Source organism: Prinia subflava, chromosome 1 (genome assembly GCF_021018805.1).
Source record: "Prinia subflava isolate CZ2003 ecotype Zambia chromosome 1, Cam_Psub_1.2, whole genome shotgun sequence".
NCBI classification, from domain to species: Eukaryota; Metazoa; Chordata; class Aves; order Passeriformes; family Cisticolidae; genus Prinia; species Prinia subflava.
The window spans coordinates 13,366,538-13,383,075 of record NC_086247.1 but is presented as its reverse complement, the minus strand read 5'-3'; the positions used below and the strand labels follow the sequence as shown (position 1 = coordinate 13,383,075).

At 39.9% G+C, this 16,538-nt stretch overlaps 1 protein-coding gene across 4 annotated transcripts in view; it reads right to left on the bottom strand.

Annotated features, from left to right (window-relative positions):
• Positions 1–16,538, bottom strand: part of ENPP2 (ectonucleotide pyrophosphatase/phosphodiesterase 2) — a 56,160-nt gene that overhangs the window by 32,676 nt on the left and 6,946 nt on the right. For all 4 annotated transcript variants that reach the window (XM_063420914.1, XM_063420773.1, XM_063420852.1 and 1 more), the window contains exons 4-9: positions 14,751–14,876; positions 12,704–12,764; positions 11,417–11,514; positions 10,314–10,393; positions 8,943–9,062; positions 573–628 (exon numbers count right to left, since the gene is read on the bottom strand). In XM_063420914.1, coding sequence (XP_063276984.1) covers positions 573–628; positions 8,943–9,062; positions 10,314–10,393; positions 11,417–11,514; positions 12,704–12,764; positions 14,751–14,876 — 541 coding nt within the window. The remainder of the gene's footprint in view (positions 1–572; positions 629–8,942; positions 9,063–10,313; positions 10,394–11,416; positions 11,515–12,703; positions 12,765–14,750; positions 14,877–16,538) is intronic.

Below are 16,538 nucleotides of genomic sequence, written 5' to 3'. Positions count from 1 at the left end.
ACTACAGGAATTCCTCAAAAATTATCAAAATTCATTCTTTTTTGGTTGTAAAGATACATTTCAGTGGGGACAAGGGAAAATAAGTCGGAATCATTAAACAAGAGAACAAACAGCAAAGATCCTCAAGGCTGTCTCTAAGGAAAGGGAAATTGGATGTCTAGTTCAAAGGACAGACTGTATTGTAAAATGAATGAACCAAACCTTTAAGTCAATTAGACTGGTGATGTCAATTAACATAAAAGCACAATAGGAGTCTTCCACACTCAAAGGACTAAGAAGCATTGCTAGAACACTAAGGAAGCAAAAAACACACTTTGAGGTGAAAGACAGTGACTTCTCCCGTAGTCACACATTTTTCTTCAGACAGCTGTTAAAAGTCAGTGTATGAATCTAAAGCAGCAAACTGTAACACCAGCTTTAGTTATCAGAGACATTGCATAAATGAAACAGTAGAGGGTTACAGATAGTGTCCTATTGAATGCTTAGAGAAAGGAAAACAACTCAATAAACACTTACATTGAATTAATTCCGAACTATTAGTTTAAAATCTCCAGAAAACAGAAGGTACTTACATAGACCAGAAGAACGTGCCAGCTTTCACCCCTTGCTTGGCTGCAGTAATCCAAATCTAATGAGGAAAATATAAGAGGATTAGAATGTCTTCAGATCTCTAATGACTCTGAAATCAAAAGAAAATGTTTTCAAGACACATTCTTCTACCCTGAGCCTAGAAGTGAAAAATTGCAGTTTTCAGCCTTGGCCCTAATTTGAAAACAAGGAGTGACAAACCTATGCAAACTCTGTAGCAGTGGGTCGGCTGCTGTGCTGTAGACTTTCACCCCTAAATCTCTATGTTGCTTTTAATTAAAAGCACTAGGTTTCACGGCCAGGAATTCCTCCAGTATTTAATTTCATTTTCAAAACCCAGCCACTATTCACCTGACCCTTTTAATATTCACGTTTTAGAGGATACTCAGTTAGAAAGGAACATATCTTAACACTAATCACTGTCTGCATAAACGTCCCTCTTCCCATTATCCTACAATCAGTAGCCATCAACAAAAAAAGTGTTAGAAGAGAGCACACAAAAAAGGCCACAGGCAGTGATGAGGTGTTAAGACTGCAGGGAGGGACAGCTTCCTACACAGATGTTTAGGAACTTCTTGGGCTGAACCAATGGGGTCATTGACGGAAATCATGGAAAAATCTCCATGAAAATTTCAAACCTTTTTTTTCAATCTTTTAAGTCCTTTGTATTTTTCTAGCTATAAATCAGTTTGCAGCAGAAAGTTCCACAATGTAGTCACACACTCCTTGAGTGTATTTTTAATTTTACTTGGTTTAAAACCTGATGATTTTCAGTGGGGTTAGGGTACTGTTCTTATACTTCAAAACAGAATCCATTCTCTCCCACTTCTATCCAACATTAATGATATTCCCCCTCTATTTATTCCTTTTCAAACACGGGTTTGTTTGATCTTTCTCTAATGAAAGCTATACCATACTCCTGGTTATCCTCCTCACCCTCTTTTTCTTTCCTATCCTATGACTCTATGTAAGGCAGGGGAATGAGAATGTTGGAACATCAGAAAGTACACAATCAAGGAAAGCAAACAAGAAGTTTGGCTCTACAGAACTAAATTTCCCTTGCAAGGAACTGAACTATCCAAATTATCTCAAAACTCCTTTCAAAAGTGGCAATGGCTTAAAGACCAGCACTGTGTTTAGAGCTAGATTATTTCCTTCCATTATTTATGCATACTGCAATGTATACACTTCATAAGGAGTTAAGACAAAATGTAGCTGACTTACATAATAATTGCCATTTTTTGTTTACTTTAAATCAACTCTGAAAATACATTCAAAGTCTCTGTACCTTGCTCAAACAGGCACTTACAAACTGTCATCTGGACATGCATTATTCAAATGCCATACCTGAATAATTTACACATCAGTCTTAATTGAGACTGATTTGGTACAGTAATGAAGGATCATTTGCACAGTGAGGCTACAGTTAACAGCAATTACATTTGGATACTGTATCCAGATGGTATTTATGGGAAAATGGTATTTATGGGAAAATGGGTCATATTTGCCTTTCCATTGCCCTGGACACAACTGTTACCTTTCATCTTCTATTTCACCAAATCTGACTGGACTCAGTCCAGTGAAATTAAAATCACAGCTATAGAAGGTCATTTGTTTTCATCTTATTCTAACTTTTTGATGATGTATCCTCTTTCCAGTGAAAACTACATCCAGAGTAACACTACAGAAATGATGTTTTCCTAAATACGTGCAGCAACATTAGGAGCAGAGTTGCCACAGGTTTGGAGCCTACTCTTTGTGTTCAGGTGCTTCTTCTCAAGAATCTGATTTCAAGCTTGGTTCATATTTACACATACTCAAGGTGCCACCAAACAGGGAGTCCCCCAAACATTTCCCTCAGCCTTTGCAGCCCCAGCCTTCCACCAGCAACACAGTTTGCATGGTGACAATGATCACAAGATGATGTGGCTGCACAGTAAAAAAAAAAAAAAAAAATCACTTTGAATTTATATAGAAATCTGGGGGTTGTAGTTGAATAACAGCAACATTGTTTTCAACATGTCAGGACACTGAAATTTGAATATCACAGGGTACTAGCTCTGACAGGATGAGCCAGAAGGATGCAAATGAACAGGAAAGAAGAGGAAGTGTGCCTACAACCCAGTTGACCATGTCACTGCAGTCAGAAGTATGATTGCAATGCAAGGATGCTTGTTTGTGCCACAGAAGTCAGCACAGTGAGGGTATATAACCAGCCTAGGTAGTCTCATTAAGGCAGTTATTCATTACATATTCATTAGCACGTCATGGTATTCCCAGGTGAAAAAATGTCCCACACTTAAAGCAATTATATTTTCCTTTGCATTGCAGATTTATTCGTAGAGAAATACCCAGTCATGGCAGAGGAAGGAGGTCAAAGACACATTCAGAATGAAATGTGTGTCAGCTCCCACTGCTGTTATGCTCTGCCTCGCTCTACTTGTAAAACCATTGTTCCCATAGCAGATTCATTTTTCTTTAAAAATGTTTTGTGTTCCTGCAAACTCTAAATAATTTTGCAGATATCTTTGGGAAGGTACCAGCAAACTAAGTCCAGGGAATTCTGTGTTTGGATATTACCATCTGCAAACTCTAGTGCTTCCTAGTGCTTTGACCCACACAGGCCCAAATTGTCCAGTCTGCCTGGTTGTCTAAATCAGACCAGCCACTTGCTGTCCTCAGCAGATAAAGATGTTCCATGCTGCTTCTGTCTTAGCACAGCTGAATTCACCTCTCACCCCGTCTATTTTAGCCAATGATTTTAAACCTGTGCCAAAAGACACTCTCCCTCCAGCCAGGGAAATAAAGCACTTGTCATCCTGACAGATAAATAACTTACATTGCCAGAGTAGCCAGCACATCTGTGAGTAAGTGGCTCTTATATTTTTATTCTCATTGAGCATAGAATGTGCTTCATGAACATCTTGTGCAAACAGCATGCACACCTTTCTGTGCTGGGGTAATGCACCTCAGTGGAGATCACTGCCAGCTGTGCAGTCCTAAGAGCAGTAAGTGCAGCCTAAAGGCACCCAGGCTGCCTTCAGAGAGGGAAAAGCTGCACCTGCCACTATTTCACCTCAGGAATGCAGCCATTTACATTGGCATTAACTGTTTAGATGAGTACGTCTCTGCTGCACTTGAAATACGGTGAATAGCTAAGACAAGGATCTGTTGAAGTCAAAAATCAGCAAATCAAAAGCCCCCTATCTGTCTACAACACCTGAGGGAGCCTGAATGACTCCATCCTGACTTTAGCAGGCAGAGCCTGATTCAACTCTAACTTACAACAAACCACTACTGCACCTCTGTAGCTGTTTCTACTAGAAATACCCTTTGTCACCCAGACCCCTCAGTGGATAGGCAAAATTAGACAACAGATTGGAGCAACTGATAGGAGCACACAAGTTTATTTACTGCTTTGGCTACAGGATAATAACTCCAGTAGAAATGCTGGCAGCAAACTCTTACTGCAGCCTTATCAGCAGTGAACACCTCTCACTGTCTTGAAGTTAAATTCACTGAAGTTAAATTCACTGTCTTTTGAGGCAGACTACAAGCTGTGCAGGAGAGTGGGTCAGAAGAAAGTTACCAGATGCCCTCTCAACCTAGTCCATTCAAACCAGTTGAAATTAAGAAGCAAATAAGGGTTATTGCTCTGCAAGGTCAGTACCATTTGTGAGCTTATACAATTTATTTGAGATTTATGATTACATTGGGTTTAACTGTTAATATGTTAGAATTTTATAGTCAGCTGTTTAACCATGTCAAATGTCCACTCTTGGCTTGCATAGGGGCAAGCCTAATTGTATTGCAAACTATATAAAGGCCATATTTCTGAATTAATTTGCTTAAGCAGAGAGAAGGGGAATAAATATTTGAAAAATAGTAAGAGATCAACCACTCTGTTTCATGCCATGCCACAGGAAATCAACGATATCTAGCTTTTCCAATACAGAAAGACCCGTTAAATTATGCAATCACAGATTCAAACCTAGTACACTGGCACGTGTCCCAAAAAACAGTATACATGCTTTCCTACATATATATATATATGAGACATATCCGGTAAATTGAATTGCTTTTACAATTATATCCTCTATGTTAAACGACTACAGTTCTCCTCCTTTATTTATGGATGAAAGTAGACAAGGCTAAGAAACAGGTCAGTTGTGAATACCATATAGACCATGGAAGTCCCAGGTTCTACCTTCTTCTTACTGCCAGACATACTTGCACACAGGTATGCAAGTCATTTATCCAGAGTTATTCAAGACAGCTGTGGAATTTTCTTTGAAAACCTGCACAGAAGGTGGGACACCTCCCTGGTTTTAATCGGCCATGAATAAACAAGAGCTCACAACTTCACAAAGGCTGCCACATATTTGACCTGTCAGATGCATCAAAGGCTGCCGAAGCAATTGGAAACCCCTTCCACACCCAGGCAAAAGTGGGAAGGAAGAAATCACAGGATTTCCTAGTAAAGAAATGTGTACAACACTGATGCAAGCATGTAAAATTAATACCACTCCTACACCATTTGTTATTTGTTCTGCCAACAAGGTAAAACAAAGAGTAGCCCCTTCCACACTTACACAACACATATGTTCTCCCAGACTTGGCAACTAAGCATTGCCCTTCTTGCCCAGACAGAAGATTTTTGATACAAGAAGTTTATTAAATGCATAGACAGACTCAGAGTCCTGTTGCTTGTTCATGGCTCAAGCTGGATAAAAAGAAATACTTATTAAACAGAATTACAGACATGTCTCCTTCTGCTTCCCTTACTAATCAACAAAGTTATTTCAAGACCTGTTCAGGATGGAAAGGCAGATGACAGCTTTCTGAAGCTCCTCCTGTCATTATTAGACAGACAAAATCAAAAAAATCCAATAATGGCTTTATTCTAAATACTAATATGTACATTTGGATGAATCAGGACTAGCAAGTTAAGATGCAGGGTGATGACAGCCAATGTCCACAGGCATTCCTTGAAGACTACAAAGACAGCTTCACAACATGCTGTCTGTTACCTAGGAATGTCATGGGCATGTTTAAAGATTAACATCTCAAGGCAGTCCTTTTTTGAGGGTTGTAGTCTTTAATAAAGCTATATACAAGGCATCCTAAACATCCATCAATGCTTTTATAATTATGATATTTCTGAAGTGAAGGACATCTTTTGGGCCCAAACTCAGATACAAGCCAGGTTACCCTGTGAAGGAGCCTCTCTATCCCCATTAACCACAGACCAGTAGTTTTATATCTTGCCTCCTCTGACCTTGGAGAGGCTAATGGGTTATTTCTAACGATCATGAAAGATCCCTTAAAAAAACCCCAGTGTATTGTCTATAGTGTAAGCTTTAACTCACTACATAAAACCAAGACATGGAAAACTACTGCTCAACAGAAGCCAAAGACAGCTGGGGCCTAACTTTAGTGCCTGAAGTTACTTGGGATGAAGACAAGAATGTCAGTGTCATGAAAAACGAGCAGTTAACTTAGTTTCCCCCATGGGCCCTGATGCTCACCATTTCTGTGAGATGCTGTTGCAGTATGAGGAGTGGTTTTATGGCTGTTTCCTATGAAACACTTCTGTTTTGAAAACAAGGTGGTTTTAAGCTTATATAATAAATCAACATTGTATACTAAATCAGGAAGTCCCATAACCAGCTACAGCACTCTGAAACACTTCCAAGCTACTTTCTCCCTCCTTCTCTCCATTTCCTAATGCTATTAATTTCTCATAATTCCTGGACTAAAAACATTCAGATACTCATCTGCCAAATCCCAGTGATGTCCGTGGTAATCTGGCTGTTTTCCAGCAAAAGACTGAGTACTAGAACAACTAAAGAAAGAAAGAAGGAAAGACTACCAAACCTCCCCACATTTTCATAGAGCCATATACAATACACCAGTTTCTAGGAGCAAGAAAGTATTTCAGAGATTATCAACATTAAATGACATTGTCTTCTAGGCAGTTTTAACCATAATACAAGGCTGGGAGTCTCAGACACTTTTTCTGCCTTCTTGCACAGAAAAACAGTAATTTCCTATTCTGTGCAAACCATATCCCATTCTGCAGGTTTTGAGTATGTCAGTTTGAGACCCAGGATCTAAAAAGAGCCAGCTGAACATGGGATATGATAGACAGGATTTCTGCAATACACAGAGCAGGTATCTCCTCCTACCCCCTTAACTGTACTGCCTTATCTTTCAGTACCCAGCTATTTTGGGCAGTCTATGTCAATGTCATATTTAAAGAAAATTATAAAAAGGAGTTAGAAACTGACTGTATCTAACCAATACATAGAGATAACATCTTCTCTTATAAAAACCTGCAAAATCTTCTCTTATCAAATGTGCAATTCCTGCACATGCAGAGAGAGTATAAATTGTATCTTATTTCTGCAAGAGATCTATCACCTTACCCAGCTATTGTGGCTATTCTATCAGGTTTGCCCAGTTTACGGTTTCCCTCATATTATGTGTATGGGATTGAATTATAGTCCTTCCTCTGTGCATTTGCTTCCAATTTTCCAAAGACATGTCCAGTTTATTACATGATTTGTGTGTTTTCTTTTTAACAATTCTTCAGAACAACTGGTTTATTTTATCATCCCTACTTGAGTTTGCAACACCCCCATGCACACACGCCCTATCCTCTGAGGACTTCATCCTGCATAAGGTTGTGTAACTTTCTTGAACTCTTCTCAGATGACATTTTCCATCCAGAAAAACTTTTATTCCCTGGAGTGGCACAGGTGTGGGAATTAACAATGTTCCCCACACAACACATCAGGTGATGAAGTATTCACAGATTTGTATCGTTCTTCTTAAATATCACAGTTTAAAGTACAGACATTTGTACAAGCCCCAACAATTACTTCTCCCCTAACTCCTACCTAACTATGATTAAGGTAAGATGCAGAATTAAATTTGCAATGCATAATTAAATTCTAGCTGCTTAATGAGTTGTCACACAGTAGTTGAGCCACAGGACTATCTATGAGTTTAACTGCAGACTGGAGCAGGTTTTAACTGTGTGGCTCTGGCTGTAGCTGAGATAAAGAGGTTACATACTGCTGCTCTTTCACTGCTCCTAGTTGTGATCCTGATTTTTTGCTTCCATCTGGAAAGATAATAGGTACATTCCTCATCCTCTCTTCTCTTCACCACCCATGCCAAAAGGTAACCCAGGTTCCAACCAGCTAAGGGAGTGCTTACACTCTCTGACAAATTTTACAACAGCACAAGTACCTCATTCTAGATCAGCTACAGCCAGACACATCTGCCTGTCACACATCTGCCTGCAGCTCTGAATTCCCTTGTCTCACATTTGTTGCAGACTAAACCACATGCAGACAACACACACCCTTGCTAAGCCTACAACTCTCTGAGTAACTCCTTGAGTCTCTTGGGATATTTCTGTCTTAAATAATTTGGGTAATGATATGGATCAATTCAGCAAACAGAAATGACAGATTATGGTGTTCCCAAACCCCCTCCAATTTCCTCACCTCTACCATTTCACTCTTGTGTGATGTGAGAGCAAATAAGAGAACACTTAAACCATAGTTCCCTAAGTAATCAGTGCAATGAAATGTGCATGCACCTTGGCTTCCTGCACTTAAAATTTACTAGTTTTACTTTTGTTGTCAAAGTAAGCCACCACAGCATGCACTAAACTAATAGGGGAAAGTGCAGCAGAAGCAAGGGGACTGTCTTAGCTGTAGTAACACAGAATACTTGGAAGGACTCCATTTCCTTGCCCAGAATAAGGGTTCAGAGCTAGACAAACCAAGCCCAACACTAATCTAAGACACTGGACATAGTTCAGCCTCTGCTGCTATGCTCAAGGCAGAAATTAATTCCCAAGTTTCCACAGGCTCTGCAGTAAATCAGGTAACAGTGATTACTTGTGGACTTAACTAATAATTATGAAATTATGCCATGCTATGCTGACAAAATATTTATACTGAAACTGCTCAAGAACATTACTAGGACAAAAACCTGAGAAACCCGTAAGGAAAAGGAAACATTATGCCATAGTAACAAAATTACAGTGTTACACTGCTGCCTCAAGTGAGGGTTTTGTCCTAGCCATGTCTAATTTATACTTATCACTGCAAGCACCTTTCCATAGTCAATGGATTTATTATTCTGAAAAGCAAAAGCCAACTCAAAATGTTACACTAAACTGATAGACAGAGGGCCAGCCAGGGGGAGGAGGTAGGGATTAGGTACAAATTGTTCACATATGGTTTTTTTAATTATTATTATTGGCTACGTTCCACAGCACAGGGGTAGGGGAGAAGAGGGAAGAAGAAAGAAGTAGGAGAGAATTTGAAACTTACTGGTTGACCTCCCCACCATCTGTGATTGAATTTCTCTCGCCCTCGAAGACTGAAGCTGGCATCAAACACTGGGTCATACATCGAATTGCCAACAATCCCATGTGATTCAGGATAGAGTCCCTTTGTGCAGAAGTAGATTAATTAGTAAAACCCTAATGCACACAAATACAGTGCTTCATAGCTACCTGCAAATACCACTAAAATATTTTAAAATAAGTATCTTTGAAGCTACATACCAGAAACGATTTTTACTTTCAGATAAGCACATTTCAATCTGTCTGTAGTAATAAAAGCAGTAAGACATGATTGAATTGTGCTAAAAAGAATAAAAACTCCTATTACTCGATACTTTCAAGTTTTTCACACTGTTTAAAGGTTAGTTTGAGGTTATCAAAGAAAAAGCATAAATGTATGAAAAAAGATTGATTTGTACTTTCAGTTCCTCTTCATGAATGCCCTTTCTGGACACAGTAATTTATTCTCTGGTGGCAAGACTAACACTTCGCATTTCCATTTTATCATATTTTATCTTCATGAGTGCTTCTGTTAGAGAAGTTATTTCCAAGAAAAAAAATTGAGGCAGGTCACCCAAAGCCATGGCTTTAGATCACAATTTGTCCTGCAGTAAAAGCAATTCAGGGAGAAGAACAGAAAATTCCTTTCTCTGGGCTTCTCCCCTCCCAACCTATTCTTTCTCCATATGCTCCTGTTTCATACATTTAAACATTTGTGCAGTGGCTGCATAAAAAAAAAATTTAAAAAAAAAAAAAAAAAAAAAAAAAAAAAAAAAAAAAAAAAGGAAAAAACCTGCAGCTACAGGTGGAGAGTCCCCTTATGGTTTGGGAGCAGTGTCCGTGTCACACAGGTGTGGGGACAGCCTGGCTGCCAGCCCTGCCACCGCAGCACAGCGATGGCTCCTCAGTGCAGGCCAGCACAGTGTCCAGACACACTCAGCAGCTGCACACTGCCCCACTGGCTCTGGCTGCTCCAGCAGAGAAACAACTGCTGGTTGTATTCAGGGCAGCATTTCAGGGGTGGTTTTTTTCCCCCCTAGGAAAACTTTGACCTGTAATTACGCAGCAGTACAAATAACTGCAAAAGCAGGCATAAGAAAGCATAAGAAAGCTGTAACAGAGTATAATGGTAAGATACAATCCATTTCACCACTTCAAAATAGAAGAAAATAAGTAAATACTTTTTCTTCAAAATGACGAAAAAACTTAACATAAATACCAAAAAGGATGGACAAGGTAGCAGTTATATATATAACATACAGATATATCTAGAATTTTTTAAACCTTGCTTCCTATAACACAGATTTCTAATCCAGTGAAACATTTCATCATGAAAAAATCCTTCCCAGGAACTTACAGTAGCAAGGGTGTACAAGTTGGGGAATGTTTTTGTAGGGTAAACAGGTCGCATGTAAGGAGAATGTGTTCCACAAGATCCTGAAAAATCAAATGCAAATGTGAGGAAGCAAAGCTCTTAGACATGGAAAACAAAACCAGACGAAGTTGTTTCTGTGACTCAAAATGATGCAGAAACTAGTTAAATTTTAACTAATTTAAATAAACTTTCTGCTGCTTAAGAGCAGGCAGCAGTCAGCAGTAAGGGCAGTAGTAAATCTACTCATGTACTCTGTACTTCACAACTAACAATTGAAATAACGCATCCAGATGACTACAGAACCAGCTATATTCCCATAGACTGTTTTTTTCCCCTGAGCTAGTTTCCATCTGGATTCATTGGAAGTCTCTTGTTAAGTAAAACAACATGAGAAAACACAGGTTTGTTTTAAATAATAAATACACCAAAGCTGCAGTTTCACACTGGGCTTTGTGGCCTCAGTCCCCCAGTCACAGAATCATTTAGGCTGGAAAAGACTTTCAAGATCATTGAACTCTACCATAGTTGGCTACACAAATATGAGGGTCAGCACACACACAGGGGAAAAAAAGCCCAACACATTTCAAGGGTATAGGCACACACAAACTACCACGCAATACAGAGAGGCTCAGATAGGCAGTGCACCTGGTCCTCCACAAAGCCAGGGGGATGCCCGTTCCCAGGAAGGTGAGTGCAGGGCATGTTTTCAGCCAGTTACCAGGCATCCAAGTACAGCTTCTGCAGCCACTTATCCATACCTCTGCCATTTCTGAATCAAGTGGAAAATTTCATGGCCACCTCCCAACCAGCCTGTAAGCATGCATGATACATATCATGTACTAAAGATGAGTTTCTTTCCTGACAAAATCACATTGTAGGTCACTGACTCTGAGCAGCATTTCCCAAAACAGCAGCTGTGTGCCGCATTATTCAGGGTGCTTTCAAGTCACCAGTTGCTATCACCTAACTTAAAGGTGATACCATTTCACCTCCATGCTGACCCCTCTGCTGCTCAATGAAAAATGAAAGCAATTGGGCTGCAAGAGACTGTCTTTCATTTATTGACAAAAAATAGATGTACTCACTCAGTTTTTCAATATTGGGCATGACCTTGCTCCCTTTCTTCATATATGATGCACGGAAACCATCAACAGAAAAGATGATCAAAGGAGGACGAACAAAGCTAAAGGCAAAAGCAGCAGGAATATAAAGCAGCATTTCAAAATTTTAGTTTATTGAATTTCCACTTGCTCACTGAGCCTCCAGGGAATCTAGAACTTCAGTTACTGTATAAAATATATGCCCATAGTCTTTTACATACTTAACAGACCAAGAGAAACTAATAATCCTCACACTTAGTAACAGCCAGTATTCACTCCATCAGTAAAAGGGCTGATATCTAACATAAAAGACATCCTCCCTGAGCAGCTAAAAACATATAACCCATAGAAGACGATGGAGAAGGAAGTTTACCCTGCACGAGTACCCAGCCCAGCACACAAACTCTAGTTAAAAACCACATCTCATGACAGATGGTCTTCTTTCTCAAACAGAAGTCCATGGGGCATTTGGAGCATGCTCTGTGAGGCACAGTTCATTCTAAAATACTAAAGATGATGGTATTTCATATTACTTTATTACTTTTTGAATTTACTACTGCTACAGAAAGTCAAGTCCAAGCAGGAGGATAATGTGCCCTGGATAGACACCCCTGTGCTTTTAATGTCATCTGCTGCAGGGGTTAGCAGCTGTCACTGTCACCAGGAGAAGCATCTCCAAACTATGCTCCTAAAAGCACAGGCTGAGCTGCAACCCAAGACAGCCCCCGAGCAGATGCTTATCTTTAGGGATAATAGTGAGACAAATGGTTTCAAAAGTTACTTACTTTCTCCATGTTACTCATGTACTCAAATTCCTCACTAAGTGAAGCCTGTACCCCATGGCAGTTTAGAAATCCTTTCGTTTAAGAACATAATGCTAAAAGTACAAAATTCCATTTAAAAGAAAAAATGGCCTGAATTGTGTTCACGTATGACTTAACCTGAATTTTACTGGAAGCAGAACCTAGGCCTTTCCACTGACTTCAGAGGAGTCTGGCTACCTTCCCTATGCATGTACGTGAAGCAGGCAAACCAAGCAGCAGGTGCCTGCAGACCAAGAGTTCAAACCCAAACATCATCCACCACTACTCACATAGCACCTCAAAGGCAAATGCATGCCAATATTATGAGCCTAACTGTACAAATGGTGAAGCCCAGGAAAGCATCCAACCCAGAGCCAGTGCAGAAATGTGGCAGGCAGAGGTCCAAGGCAGAGCTGGGAACCACTGGCTTTTCTGCATTTGCCCTTCCACATGCAAGCAAAACACTTACCCTGCTGGACATTCAGGGGCCTTTATCTCTTCACAGTCATCATCCACCCAGTGGGTTTCTCCTACCAGAAAAGTCACATTGGAATTTCAAAAAACAAAAAATACAAAATCTGTGGATACAGCTACAAGTTTCACTGAAAATATATATTAAAAAAAGAAAGTCTAGCTCCAGTTAATGGACTGACTTGTCATACTTCCCACGAATAATGAGAATGCCTTTTCACAAAGCTGAACAAGTGATCTGGTTATAGTCTATTCAACAAAAATATCCAAACTAGCACTTCTACAAGCAGCTCTAAAAACTGGAGTTAAAAGTGTCCTTTTGACCACAGGAGACAGTGGTAATGCTTTAGACACAGTGGTCATCTATTTTAATATTTTTTTTATTTTCGATCTCTCAGAAACAGGTAGTGCTGCTTCTGTCTGTGAATTCCCACCCTCCTCCCATCAGTTCTGATGGCTCCATGAGCTGATTCATCTGGCTTAAAGGCCCAAAACAAAATTCATTCTGGGGAAGAAAAACAACTCTAAATAGTTTCCAGCTGGTTTAGAGAGGTGATCAGCTCATGGATCAGGTGAGACTCAAGCTAAAAAAAGCATTAAATACTCTTTCAGACCTAGATTAGTTAAAACTACTTCATGTAATCAACTATTTTCTTAAGGTTTTCACTGCTGAATGCTGTCTATAGACTGGCTCACGACTTTCACTTTTACAGGTCAATTGAAAAAAACCAAATTATTAACTAACAAGCCTACTTCCTGAACTACTAAAGAACAGCAATTCAATCAAAAGAACAAAACAAAAAACATCATTGAAAAGACCTGCAGGAAATCTGTGCTGCAGCAACTCCAACTGACCATGACAGGAGGTGGAGGGACAACTTCCAAGGGAAAAAAAAAAAACAAACAAACCCAACAAAAAACAACACACTATCCTCAGATAGGCAAAGGCACGAATAAAGAGGAAACACTGTTCTCACATAAACTGCAGTCCTGTCAGAGTTCCAGGGCCGTTGAGATCGTTTGTTGTTACCCAATTAAATCCAATTTATGTACATTAAAGCTGGAGACATACAAATTCCTCTGTCTTGACCTTATGAGAGGAAGCTGACAAAAAAGGAACTGGAAACTACACCAGTATTTAAGGGGTCTCAGCTTCTGGTTTCTTCGGGAAAGGGAAGGGCAATCTACAGGGATTTGTTGGAAAACACACATTTCATTTGGATTCCCAATAACAAAACCCAAGTAAACAAAAAGGCCCATTTTCAGTGTATGGATGGACTACTGGACTACTATAGTTTTCTGAACATATGCATTTGTCCAAAATGGTGAAACAATTTCGAACTGTAACCCTTGCCCCAGTAAAGTTAATGAATGAAAGAAAGTAAGAACTGGGTGAGATACAAAAGCAAAACCCCGTAGACCTCATTACCAAGGATCAGAAGACCTGCTGTGAATAGCAGACACACTAGACAGGCAGGATATGTTCTAAAAGAGCAGAGCAGAGGATGAAAATAAAGTCTTCAAAGCCCGTTCACCTGCCAGGCAGTGCGGGCTGCTCCAAAGCCCACCTGCGAGTAACAGCCCTTGGATTCTTGCAACTCCTCTTCCACAAGAAACAAAGCCTACGGATACCAGGGCCAAGTAGTTTGAGCAGAAGCTTTTGTAGTGGGGCAGAGAGAGGTCTTTGGGACAGAGATAACATATCTAGGAATGCTCCCTTCCTTCTGAGATCATTAGATATCCCTGCTGTCCTTGTGATGCAGACAAATGCATCTGAACACCTTAGAGCTTTGCTTCAAACTCTACTTCATCCACCTCCACCTCTTCTCTTTCTACCATTATCTCTACAGGCAAAGATAACGTCATTCAACACATTATTTCCCTCTGCTAGTGCCCAGAAAATTACAAATGCATTTCCCCACTTCCCCCACCTCCTAAAAAAAAATCAAAGCAAAACAAGGAGAGTTCCTCTTTTGGATGAAAACTCTTTACCCTGCCTTCTATTGGGTTTCGAAAGGTAAGAGTTAGAAAGACCAAAGACGTACCTTTGCAAACGACTTGGTAATTAGTACAACAATCTCCTCTACTTAAGCAGTCTTCAGAGCAGTGACAAGCATTGTCATCATTCCTGGTTTCTCCACAGCGATCTTTGGTACACTCCCAGCCCCGAGCTAAAATATTCACAATGTAAGCAAGAATGAGAGATTGTAATCAAAACAAAAAGTATTCACTCAGGCTATAATGAAAACACTCGTTAAAGTAGGTATGTCAACCAGAAACAAAAAGGACCCTTGTGACTTGCAAGTGCAGGATGGCTCCTCCACAAACATGGGTCTGAGTATTTCTGCTACCCTCAGGTGTTGTATTCCAGGCTTTGTACAATCTGAATGTCAGAGAAAGCATGGAAAGGAAAAGACAAAAAAGGATCTTCACTGACAAATGGTAGAAGCTAAAGCGCAAACTAAGAAGTCTGTTGTTTCTTGGATAATCTTTGCTCTTCCTCACAACTTTTACAGTCCTCTGTTTGATCCATAGAAAGTAAGAAAGCAGAAAAGAGTCTGTGTCGATGCTAAGTGAAGCCTTACTCACACCATCATCTGCACCCATAGTGCAGATCCAGCCCCAACCTCAAAGATATGAAAAAACAAGAGCTGCTCTTCAAGGGAAAGCATGGCATAGCTGCTGTGTAAACTCCATCTTTTCTCATTTTGCAAATGAGTTTAAGATCTAGCCTGTCCAAATTAGGTGCTCTCTCAAGGGTAATACATTGCTTTGGAACAGGGCCTCTGGTTTTAAACATACGGTTTTCCACAATAAGGCCCACCCAAGAAACTATAAAAATCACTAAACATACACCCAGTAAAAAAATCACACATCAGTGCAACATCTTTTATCCCCTTTTCTGCTTCATTTGGGGCTTTCTTCTGTGTATAATATTTACAGATCACATATGTGATAATTGCCTGAATAAATGCCTGTGTGAGTATATGACCATTAGCACGACAGCTGCAGGGGCTATACAGGTATCCATACACATATGTGAACACATTGTCTCTGCTGTGGACAGGAGGGTGAGGAACTGAAATTCTGCCCTTTGCTAGCAGACATCATGCTGGAAGTCTTCAAAAAGAGCCTCTCATCCTGCAGCCATTTACAGCAAGGGCAGAACAGCATCAGCCTAAAATTCAGAAATTTTTGGCCTGGAACCAAACTTGTTTTTCATACTAGATTAGCTCACTCTTTTTTGATACCAATCTATTGAAAATTATATAATCGCAAACAGAACTGAGGAAGTCAGGACTTTCAAGCATGGCACATCCATAGGCAATGATATTTTAAATCATTACACTTTTCTTCTGGCTGCTTAGTAAGTGTAACACTTCAATAAAGCAAGAAAAAGTTCAATGGCAAAAATAAAAGGCACCTGTGTCAACTCTGACCACTGTGCAAACAATGAAGGAGATGGGTACAACTAATAATTTAAACGCACTATGCTAAGAAATAAAATATAACTCTTTGAAGTTTTCCTTGCCTATGACTCAAGAGAAAAAAAAGCCAAAAAAAGAAAGTGAGCCTATTGCTATATTTCTGTCCCCCATGGTCCAGTGAACTGAAGTCAAATGTTTCTACCAGTGCAGTAATATACATCCTAACACTTGGAAATCAGGGTCTGGGGCACGAGCAAGCCCTGGCTGTCCCCTGTTCAAAGAGGACCTGCACCCCTTCAGTGATCCCAGCTTCCAAGGCATCTTTCCAGGCGAGCCTGAATTGCTCCAATATTAAGTTATCGGTTAAGATGAAAAAGGATGGCTGACGCAAAATGACCAATGTCC